Genomic DNA, 12,000 nt, shown 5'->3' with positions numbered 1-12,000 from the left:
TAAAGGGTTCCTCCACAGAGCCTGAGGCAGAACGGCACCTCCTCCTCCTCAGGACGACCATGGAACCCTGGGAGGTGACGGAGGAGACGGAGCTCTGCTTCCCGCACCTCCTCAACGCCTCCTGCAGGAGGACGCTGCGTCCCCGCTCGCTGTCCACGCTCATCTACGTCACGCTGTCCCTCGTCTCGCTGCTCACCGTCGTCCTCAACCTGCTGGTCATCGTCTCCATCTCACACTTCAAGTACTCTCTCTCTCTCTCTCTCTCTCGCTCTCTCTCGCTCTCTCTCTCTCTCTCTCTCTATCTCTCTTTTCAAATTTTGAATTGATTTCAAAATGTTAGTTCTGACTTTTAGAGCATTACGAGGTCAGGCTCCTAAATATGTGTCTGACTTGTTGTGCCCCTGGTACTCCCCCGGTCGCTCCCTAAAGTTCTCGAGCCAGAACCTCCTCACTGTTCCACGGACCCACTTCAAAGCCAGAGGAGACTTGTCCGTTGAAGCTGTTGCTCTCTCTCTCTCTCTCTCTGTCTCTCTCTCTCTCTCTCTCTCTCTCTCTCTCTCTCTCTTCTTCTGCTTTTCACTTGGTCCCCGTGTATATATGTATTGATATAGATATATAGATATGTGGATATACATTCATATAGAAAAATATTTGTTTTATACTTGTATATACGTTTAATGTATCTTACATGTAGAAACACAAATATGATATAAATAATTAGGAAGCTGGAAATGATCAAGTTGTGAAACAATAATTGGTAAAAAGGGATTCAATGAATGTTTGTTCACTCCTCCAACATGTAGGGCAGAGGTGTGGCACTCCAGTCCTGTAGGGCCGCGGCCCTACACCATTTGGAGGTGTCCTTGCTTCCACACAGCTGATTGTAACGAGCAGCGTGATCGGGACATTCAGGGACGGAGACCTGGAAAACCTGCAGGGCTGCGGCCCTCCAGGACCAGTTTGACACCCTGATGTAGAGTGTAGTACAGACGTGTAGTACAGACGTGTAGTACAGACGTGTAGTACAGATGTGTAGTACAGACGTGTAGGACAGAAGTGTGGAGAAATTAATTTACCTTATCAAATTGTTTAATATGCATGTATGTGTCTACATGTGTGTGTGTGTGTGTGTGTGTGTGTGTGTGTGTGTGTGTGTGTGTGTGTGTGTGTGTGTGTGTGTGTGTGTGTGTGTGTGTGTGTGTGTGTGTGTGTGTGTGTGTATATATATAATATCATACTTGTTGATTTTACATATTCTAAATAAATGACTCAAGCCAGTTGTAGTCAAACCAAACACCAGTGTGTCGTGGTTCCCGGCAGGAAGCTGCAGACGCCCACCAACCTGCTGCTGCTGTCGCTCGCCGTCTCCGACTTCCTGGTTGGCTTCATCATGTGCTTCCAGATCCTGCTGGTGGACGGCTGCTGGTACCTGGGCGACCTGGCCTGCAGCCTGTACTTCCTGCTGGACTACGTCATCACCTCATCCTCGGTGGGCACCGTGGTGCTGATCTCCGTCGACCGCTACGTGGCCATCTGCGACCCGCTGCGCTACCCGGCGCGGGTGACGCCCGGCCGGACCGCCGTCCTGGGTTCCCTGTGCTGGGCGGGTTCTGCGCTGTGCCACGGTCTGATGCTCCGGGACGACGTCCGGCGTCCGGGACGCCGGGGCTCCTGCCGGGGGGAGTGTGTGGTCGTCATCGACTACGTCGCCGGCGTCGCCAACTTCTTCCTGACCTTCGTCGGCCCCGTCGTCGTCATCGTGGTTCTGTACGTCCGAGTGTTTGCGGCGGCGGCGGCTCAGGCCCGCGCCGTACGGCCACGTGTGGCGGCAGTGGCGGCGGCGGGTCAGGAGTCGGTCAAGGTGGCGGTGAAGAAGTCGGAGATGAAGGCGGCTGGGACTCTGGGCGTGGTGGTGGTGGTGTTCCTGATCTGCCTCTGTCCCTACTACTGCGTCACGCTGTCGGCGGAGGACGCCGTCGTCAGCGCGTCGTCCGCCGCCTTCGTCATCTGCCTCTACTACCTCAACTCCTGCTTCAACCCTTTGATCTACGCCTTCTTCTACCCCTGGTTCAGGAGATGCATCAAAATGATCGTGACCCTGCAGATTCTCAGACCCGGTTCCAGTGAGACCAACGTGCTGGAGACGCCCTGAGACACCGAACCGTCTCCGTCCAACAAGCCCGGTGTCCCCCAGAAACTGTCGTGTGTCGTCGAAAAGGTGACGTTGCGTCCACGTCGCTTTGATTCTTTAAAGATTTGCAGACGATAAAAATTATTTGCTCCAGAGAAATTCAGCCAAACCAGAACAGTTTGATGGATTTCTACAAGTCCTAACCTAACCCCAACCCCCCCTCCCTAACCCTAACCTTAACCCCCCCACCACACCCTAACCCTAACCTTAACCTTAACCCCCCCCACCCTAACCCTAACCTTAACCCCCCTTCCCCACCCTAACCTTAACCTTAACCTTAACCCTAACCCTAACCTTAACCCCCCACCCCACCCTAACCTCATCCCTAACCCCCCACCCTAACCCTAACCTTAACCTTAACCTCCCACCCCACCCTAACCCAACCTTATCCCCAACCCCCCCACCCCAAAATAACCCTAACCTTAACAATAACCCCACCACCCCACCCTAACCTAACTCCAACCTAACCCTAACCCTTGACCCTAATCTTTTTCCCCTTTCAAACTACCTCCCCTCTGTGCCTCACCCATCTTTAAGTCCCCCCTAAAGCCCCTCACCTTATTTCCCCTCATTTTTCTTTTGTTGTTCCTTTGTACAAAATACAAGCCGGTTTTATGGGTTTTGCCTTTTTTACAAGTAGATTGTCCTGTTGCCAGTGCTTTTCTTCTTTATGTCCCTTTATTTTTTCTTCTTTATGAACTATTGTAAAACTGAATTCTTAATTCTGTATGTGTTCTACACCCAAACACCAAAATGGTTCATGATAAATATTTGTGTGTTGTTGTGGCTGCAAACTGTGAAGCACAGTGGAAAACATTGTTTTTTCCTTTTCTCTGCTTACATGAACCAGTGATTTGCAGTGAGAGGTCCCCCCCCACTGGGCCCCAAACATTCATGGGGGGGGGGGGGGGGGGTGAATTAGCCCTCCTAATTAGATAAGTGCGGAAACATTTGATGTGTTGATTTTCTTTATGCATTAAAACAGGTGTTTGCAGCTTTTATATCACAGAAAGTTTGTGTTTCCCCCTGAGGAATAATAATGAAGCTCTCTCTCTCTACATATATATATATATATATATATATATATATACTGACTTTAAACATTTACATTAACAGGGCATGATTAATTTTATAAATGTTTGCAAATTTACACAAAGTGCCAGACGTCTCTTTCGCTGGTGAGTCGTAGCGTTTAGATCACACGACGACTCCGTTTAAACATTTATATTTAAAGGGAATCCTTGATTTATATTTTTCACTGTCTGGAATTTGCACGACTGTAAACCCACAAAATAATTCAAAAATGGCAAAGCGTGTGTGAAATAAGAAAGATGAACTGGCCACAAAGATAAAGAGGGTGTAACAAGAGAGTGGTTCCGTTTATTGAAGCAACGAGCAGAATTACAGCTGAATATACGTCTTTTACAGTGAAAAACTGACAAATCAAAGATTGAAACTGTTCAAGCTGCAGCGGCGCCACGGTTCAAGCTGCGGCGGCGCCACGGTTCAAGCCGCGGCGGTGCCACGGTTCAAGCTGCGGCGGCGCCACAGTGTCGACCAGAACACTTCCTCCTCAGAAGAGCAGTTCTGCTTCAGAATCTAACAGTCTGCAGGAACACATGTGGTGTGATGAGGCTCTCGGTGGTGGGGGGGGGGGCTTGGCGGGGGGGCCGGAGCTCACGGTGGGAGAAACGTGAGACGATAAACTGCAGAGCAGAACGTCACAGCTCTGATTCACAGAAAGACTTTATCCAGATGGATCATTAAAGACATTGGCCTCTAGCTGTTGCTTCCTGCTGCAGGTGGAGACGATCTAAAGTCTGATGATTCAGTCAAAGGCCTGAAGTGTGACGCTTCAATCCTAAAGGTTTGAGAACATGAACACAGAGAAATAAAACAGGATGAATTAAAAAAAAAAAGCACTTTTCTGTCTTCTAGTTTTTTAAAGTCCCTCATTGATCCACGTCTACATGATCTTAGCATGGCAGGAGTTTGGCTTCAGGATCTGCAGGGTCACAATGAGCTTGATGGATTTCCTGAACCAGGGGTAAATCATGGCATACATCAGAGGGTTCAGACACGAGTTAAAATACCCCAGCCAGTTTATGAATGAGAAGGACGCGGTGTTGTCCGCCACACCCCCACCCACGAAGGACGGAGCGTAATACGGACACAGGCAGATCAGAAACACCACCACGACCACACCCAGAGTCTTTGCTGCTTTCAGCTCAGACTTGTTGACGGGGGAGGAGCGGCGCTGTGCCGCCATGTGAGAGCGCAAGGCCCGGGCCTGAGACACCACCACCACAAACACCCGGAGGTACAGGATGACGATGACCGTGATGGAGGCACTGAAGGTACAGACAAAGTCCACGGTGATGGTGAGGTTGTTGAGGACCACCACACACTCACCTTGGCAGGAGCTGTGTGACTCAGGCTGCTGGAGGAAGCTGGTGAGGATGAGGGTGGTGTTGTAGACGCAGGAGCAGACCCAGCAGAGACAGACACACACTTTAGTTCTGTCCACAGTCACTCTGCTGGGGTAGTGCAGGGGGTCACAGATGGCCAAGTAGCGGTCCATGGATATGAGCACAACGCTTATGATGGAAGACGAGGTGATGATGAAGTCTATGATGTAGTACAGAGCACATGCAGCGTCGCCCAGGAACCAGCAGGTCTTGGTGGCAATGATTTCAGCCGGCATCAGCAGGAGGCCCACCAGGAAGTCTGACACTGCCAGGGAGAGAATCAGGAGGTTGGTGGGGCTCTGGAGCTGCCTGCAGGAGGAGCAGGAGGAGGAGGAGGAGCAGGAGGACAACGTTACTCCTCACATCACCACCATCATGAAGGAACAGGACAGAAACACACGGACATGAACAACATGACTTTAAGTGTGATAACAAGTGAAGTGTGATGTGCCTGAAGTGTGAGATGGAGACGATGACCAGCATGTTGAGAGCAGCAGTGAGGACGGAGACGAAGGACAGCAGGACGTGAAGCAACATGGTGGTGGACTGAAGAGCTGGAGGCTTTCTGCACGAAGAGTTGAGGAGTTGAGGGAAGCAGAGTTCATCTGGCTCTGCAGCGTCCATCCTCAGTGAGAGGAGAGCTGCTGAGTCCTCCGACTCTCCCTGATAAACCCTGCAACCACCACCCCCCCCACCACCCCCCCACCCCCCCCACCACCCCCCCCCCCCACCCCCCCCCTCCCTCACCCCCCTCACCCTCGTCTCAAAGGATGGCTCTCTCTCTGTCTCTCTCTCTACTAAACAGCTCCTGCCAAGAAATCAGATGGATGAATTTAATGTTTTCTGCACTACAAAGCTTCTAAAATGTAAAATGTCCTCAATAGTAAAATCTCCCGAAAACAATAATGTCTTCAAGAGAAAAAAAAATGAGCCACTTTGTGTTGCAGGGTTGGCAAAGCCACATGGCTCGGCGCTCTCCTGCACTGCGTAAGCAAGGCACCTCTCCCCCGTGTTGGACTTTGGGGGCTGTGGGCCCCCGCAGCCTCCTCATGTCACTGTTTGGGGGGGCCGGTTCCGACCAGGACACGTGGGCGACCCGGTCACCAGGCACTTGCTGGTGAACACCCCCCTCCTCCTCACCCCATTGGTATAAAATCTTAAGGGATCATCATCCAAGGACCACGCAATCACATTTTGGGATGTTAATGGCGAATCGTTTCTGAATAAATCCCAGAAAACAGCAAAAAAAAAAAAAAGTCTCATACAAACTGGATGGGAAAGGCTAAGATGGATAAGATCAAAGGAGATCAGCATCTGTTGCCATGGAGACGCTCCGGAGCTCACAGCAAATATTTCCGTTCAGAAAATATCCCCAAACTCCGGTGTGAGTGCGCTGGCTCGGGTCCTGGTGTATCTGTGCGCCTCTGCTCAGTGTTTTCCACTGTGATGTTGCTATCTGACAGCCTCGTTGGCTTATATATGAGCTAACCGCTAACATGCTAGCATTGCTAACTCAGTTTCGAAACCAAATGTGGCGTTGGCACTCTAACGAGTGCCCCTCCTAGTTTTTTTTAATGAATGAATATAATTTAATTTTAAATTTTAGATATATATATTTAGATTTTTTAATTTAATCTAATTGTCTTATCAATGTGGACAAAGGTGAAAGAAATGTCGAATAGTTCTGATTCAATGACTAAAATTGTCATGTTACCAACATCTTCATGAACTATATCAACTCCCAAATTCATATTTTGGTGTATTATATGAATCTGATAAACACATTGGCCATAATGTCCTGGTGGTGCCCCGAGGTTATTTACTGCATCTCAGATCTCATTATTTGTAATAATTAATAACTACCTACATTAATTCTTAATCATTATTGATCGTCAAACTGCCCAGAAAGCGGATTTCCAACATATGGTACCCAAGTGTGACGTCAGTGTTTCCAACAACTATAAAGGCAAATATTGATCTTATTGTCCGTCGACTGGAAATGTTCAGGAGAACTATTTTTCACAGATGTCAGAGTTTGAGCATTTTCACCGTTGCGTTAATGGACCCCGAAGTACAGCAAAGGTTTTTCATTTTCACTTGTGTGTACTGTGAAATGTGTAACCAAGGCCTCAGTGGCTGAAACGTTCAGTGACAGAGAGAGAGCCATCCTTTGAGACGAGGGTGGGGGGGGGGGGGGGTGGGGGGGTGGTGGTTGTAGGGTTTATCAGGGAGAGTCGGAGGACTCAGCAGCTCTCCTCTCACTGAGGATGGACGCTGCAGAGCCAGATGAACTCTGCTTCCCTCAACTCCTCAACTCTTCGTGCAGAAAGCCTCCAGCTCTTCAGTCCACCACCATGTTGCTTCACGTCCTGCTGTCCTTCGTCTCCGTCCTCACTGCTGCTCTCAACATGCTGGTCATCGTCTCCATCTCACACTTCAGGCACATCACACTTCACTTGTTATCACACTTAAAGTCATGTTGTTCATGTCCATGTGTTTCTGTCCTGTTCCTTCATGATGGTGGTGATGTGAGGAGTAACGTTGTCCTCCTGCTCCTCCTGCTCCTCCTGCTCCTCCTCCTCCTCCTGCAGGCAGCTCCAGAGCCCCACCAACCTCCTGATTCTCTCCCTGGCAGTGTCAGACTTCCTGGTGGGCCTCCTGCTGATGCCGGCTGAAATCATTGCCGCCCAGACCTGCTGGTTCCTGGGCGACGCTGCATGTGCTCTGTACTACATCATAGACTTCATCATCACCTCGTCTTCCATCATAAGCGTTGTGCTCATATCCATGGACCGCTACTTGGCCATCTGTGACCCCCTGCACTACCCCAGCAGAGTGACTGTGGACAGAACTAAAGTGTGTGTCTGTCTCTGCTGGGTCTGCTCCTGCGTCTACAACACCACCCTCATCCTCACCAGCTTCCTCCAGCAGCCTGAGTCACACAGCTCCTGCCAAGGTGAGTGTGTGGTGGTCCTCAACAACCTCACCATCACCGTGGACTTTGTCTGTACCTTCAGTGCCTCCATCACGGTCATCGTCATCCTGTACCTCCGGGTGTTTGTGGTGGTGGTGTCTCAGGCCCGGGCCTTGCGCTCTCACATGGCGGCACAGCGCCGCTCCTCCCCCGTCAACAAGTCTGAGCTGAAAGCAGCAAAGACTCTGGGTGTGGTCGTGGTGGTGTTTCTGATCTGCCTGTGTCCGTATTACGCTCCGTCCTTCGTGGGTGGGGGTGTGGAGGAGAACACCTCGTCCTTTTCATTTGTAAACTGGCTGGTGTACCTGAACTCGTGTCTGAACCCTCTGATGTATGCCATGTTTTACCCCTGGTTCAGGAAATCCATCAAACTCATTGTGACCCTGCAGATCCTGAAGCCAAACTCCTGCCATGCTAAGATCATGTAGACGTGGATCAATGAGAAGTTTCAGTAGGGTTAGTGCTCTGTGTTCATGTTCTCAAACCTTTAGGATTGAAGCGTCACACTTCAGGCCTTGGACTGAATCATCAGACTTTAGATCGTCTCCACCTGCAGCAGGAAGCAACAGATTTGTTTCTTTTGAATTCTGTTACTTCTGATATTTCTCTGTTATATAAAGCCGCCACTCTGAGATTTTTCTTCAATGGGGAGTTTCTTACTCGTGTAGGATTGCTGGGTTTTCCTCAATGAGTTCTCAGTGTTATAATCAACAGTGTATAAATGAATTAAATTAGATAGACTTTCATGAGATGAATTTCTTTCAATGATCCATCTGGATAAAGTCTTGTGACACAGACCGGAGTCGAGACAGCCAAATAAAAAAAAAAACTGTTCATCATGTTCTGCTCTGCAGCTTACGTCAGTGATTCCCAAGGTGCTACACTGTAAACACAGGCAACCACACAATGCCCACAACCACTGAAGGAGAAAAGTTGAAGGAGCCTCATAACACTCCACATGTTTCAATACACTTTCTTTGTTATATTAAAGACCAAAACAAACGCCCACAAGCATAGTTTCAACCAGAACGCTGAGAGCAATCGCCCCTCCCCCACATCATTGTCAGGAAATCAGATGATCAAATGAAATCCCGTGTCTCTTTCCACGAGGGACATCGTTGAGGAATACCTGAAGCTGATGTGAGAAAGAGGAATAACTGACAGACTGAGTCAGGAAGTGACTAATCCACCAGTACAACCAACAACCAGAGCCTCCAAGTTAAAGAATTTCCAATTATTGTCACAGGCCACATTTAACTGAAGCACTTTGTTTAAGTTTATCATATGTTGGCATTGGGTCCAGAACCCCCCAGTCCTGAAAAGGATGAGCAGGATAGAAGATGGATGGACAGATGGAACTGTGTTAAAAGAATAAAGGGCTGGAGAACATGCAAACGTCTGATCTTGTCTTCTTCTGTGGCCAGTTTTCCCCGTCCTACAATACTACAGGATTGGAGGGACATCTAGAAAAAAACAAACCGTAGCCCCCCCCCACTCCTCCCCGCCAAAAAAAGTCTCCAAAACCACATTGGCCTCCAAATTCAAAAAGGTCTCCACAAATAAAAAAAACGTCTCCACAAATGATATGTCTCCATGAATAAAAAGGTCCTCACAAATAAAAAGGTCCCACAAAAGATGTCTCCACAAAAATAAGGTCCCCACGAATAAAGATGTCTCCACAAATAAGGGTGTGTCCACAATTAAAAAGGTCCCCACAAATGATGTCTCCATGAATAAAAAGGTCCCCACGAAAGATATGTCCACAAAAACAAATGTCCCCACAAATACAGGTGTCCCCACAAATACAGATGTCCCCACAAATACAGGTGTCTCCATGGTGTGATTCTTTAACAGATGTGTCTTATACTCAGGTGGGAGAGTACCGTACACCCAACAGTGCAAGGCAGGGATTGAAATATTTACCCAAGGAGACGCAGGGATTCCTGTAGTACGATGTAGAACTTCCAGCACTATGAATATAATGTAATATAACATGTAGTATAAATATAAATTAACAAATAGGATGAAACTGTAATGTTCTAATTACAAAATCCCCCCTGGAGTATAACAACCTGTATGTGTGTGTGTGTGCGTGCGTGCGTGCGTGCGTGCGTGCGTGCGTGCGTGCGTGCGTGCGTGCGTGCGTGCGTGCGTGCGTGCGTGTGTGTGTGTGTTTGTTTTTAACTGTTTTGGGGCACCAATGCTTTTAGGGACATTTTTGTTTTTGGGGACATTTTCCTTCGAGAACAAAGATTACATTTATTTTTCATTTCCTGCCACTGGTATCATCATTGTGTTATTTGACGCTGTGTCAGTAAAATGTGCAGGATTCTAGAACACAGTTTTCTCTGTGGTTCCATCAACCAGGGATTCCCACCGGGGGGGGGGGGGGGGGGGGGGGGGGGCGTCCCCCACTGCACTGCAATGTGTGAGGTCACCAAATCAGCAATATGGTTACAAAATAGCAGTTTTGTGCTGAAAAGAAGAAGAATCAGTAACAAAGTAAAGAAGAGAACAAAGAGTTACATAGAAAATGTTTTTATTGAAGAATTGACAGAATTACAACTTGATTCATCTTTTACAATGAAAAAGTGACAAATAAGGTGCAAAGTGTGAAATAGAAAGACCAGTTTGTTCAGAACAACATGAACATTTGGGCCAAAATGTTTTTTTAGTCATTTAAATGTCACTGTTTCTCTTTTCTTTTATTTAATAATTTCAATTTCAATGTTTCTCTTTTCTTTTATTTAATAATTTCAATTTCAATGTTTCTCTTTTCTTTTATTTAATTTAAATTTCAATGTTTCTCTTTTCCATTCCTTTTCTCTTTCTCATTTGTATGTTGAAAATGAACGTTTCATTCTTTCTTTCAGTCTTTTCTTCAACTTGAGCTTCAGTCCAAACATAAGAAGAGAAGATGAGTGTTTTCCTGAAACGACGATATCTTAACGACACACTGAGTCCAGGAAGACGACCGACTGACGGTGTCGCTGCACAAGTCGTTTCTTTTAAACGTCCAACGAGAAAAGAAAACTTCCTGTCACTTTCAGACGTTTGCCCTTCTCTTCTCCCTCCGGTCAGAACATTATCAATCAATCAATCCATCAAACTTGATGTCTATAGAAGTCCTGGCCTATAGAAGCTTCCAGAGATTCATAACAACAGAGCATAGAGAATAAATACATTGCCCCAGACAGCGTTGACTTAAAAGAGTGAGTTTTCAGCTTTGATTTGAACATTGCGACCGCCTGCTTGACGGCCGGTGTGACTAAAGCACGTTGGCGTTGCAGGACTTGGGCTTGAGGATCTGCAGCGTGACGATGAGCCTGACGGACCTCCTGAACCAGGGGTAGAAGAAGGCGTAGATGGCGGGGTTGAGCGACGAGTTGAAGTAGAAGAGAAACACCACGGAGCCGCCGAGCGGCGAGTTCAGCGCGTCGTCCTGCAGCAAGGTGATGCAGTAGTACGGGCACATGGAGGCGAAGAACAGCAGGATGACCAAGCCGAGCGCCCGCGCCGCCTTCAGCTCCGACTTCTTAGCGACGACCCCGCCGACGGTCCGGGGTCCGGTGAGGCCGAGCCGCGGCCTCATGGCCCGGGCCTGGGCCAGCGCCACCGCAAACACCCTCAGGTACAGGAGGACGATGATCACGATGGGCGCCGCGAAGGACAGCAGCACGTCGGCCAGCGCGGCGGCGCTTCTGGTGAGGACGACGCACCGCCCGGCGCAGGCCGCAAAGCCATCCGGCGGCCGGACGCTGTCCGCCAGGTTCAGGCACTGCAGCAGGACGGCGCCGGCCCAGCACAGGCACACGCACACCCGGACCCGTCGCCGGGTCACCCTGCCGGAGTACTGCAGGGGGCAGCAGACGGCCACGTAGCGGTCCACGGCGATGGCCACCACGGTGGCCAGCGAGGCCGACGTCACCACGTAGGCCAGGCACTGGTAGAGGGTGCACAGGACGTCGCCCAGGAACCAGCAGCCGTCGATCAGCATGGCCTGCAGCAGCATCAGGACGCCCACCAGCAGGTCCGACACCGCCAGCGACAGCAGCAGCAGGTTGGAGGGCGTGTGCAGCTGCCTGGGGAGAGACCACAGCCACAGACGGTCAGCCGGGGCGGGGGTGGGGGGGGGGGGGGACGGCACCACCGGTCAGCCGGGGGAGGGGGAAGGGCACCACCGGACGCCGGCTGCTCCCACACCTGAAGTGTGAGATGGAGACGACCACCAGCAGGTTGAGGACGACGGTGAGCAGCGACACGACGGACAGCAGGGCGTAGATGAGCAGCGTCTCAAAGTGCGGCCGGGGTGACCTCCTGCAGGAGGCGTTGAGGAGCTCAGGGTAGCAGAGCTCCCTGGCCTCCAT

General features: G+C 49.6%; 2 protein-coding genes across 2 annotated transcripts; one reads left to right on the top strand and one right to left on the bottom strand.

The window, feature by feature from the left end:
• Positions 1-59: 59 nt before the first annotated feature.
• Positions 60-2,152, top strand: LOC308131358 (trace amine-associated receptor 1-like; the record flags this gene model as incomplete). Its single annotated transcript, XM_080498086.1, has 2 exons — positions 60-241; positions 1,321-2,152. 2 exons carry the CDS (start codon positions 60-62, stop codon positions 2,150-2,152), a joined length of 1,014 nt encoding a protein of 337 aa, XP_080354212.1.
• Positions 2,153-4,157: 2,005 nt separating this feature from the next.
• On the bottom strand, positions 4,158-12,000 carry LOC308131357 (trace amine-associated receptor 7g-like; the record flags this gene model as incomplete). The annotated part of the gene is made up of 5 exons (XM_080498085.1): positions 4,158-4,968; positions 5,111-5,224; positions 7,026-7,093; positions 10,911-11,715; positions 11,837-12,000. The coding sequence occupies 5 exons, from the start codon at positions 11,998-12,000 to the stop codon at positions 4,158-4,160; spliced, it is 1,962 nt and encodes a 653-aa protein (XP_080354211.1).

This window comes from Blennius ocellaris (assembly GCF_963422515.1).
Source record: "Blennius ocellaris genome assembly, chromosome: 6".
Classification (NCBI taxonomy): domain Eukaryota; kingdom Metazoa; phylum Chordata; class Actinopteri; order Blenniiformes; family Blenniidae; genus Blennius; species Blennius ocellaris.
Note: the sequence above shows the minus strand (reverse complement) of the source record. Positions and strands in the feature narration are given on the sequence as shown.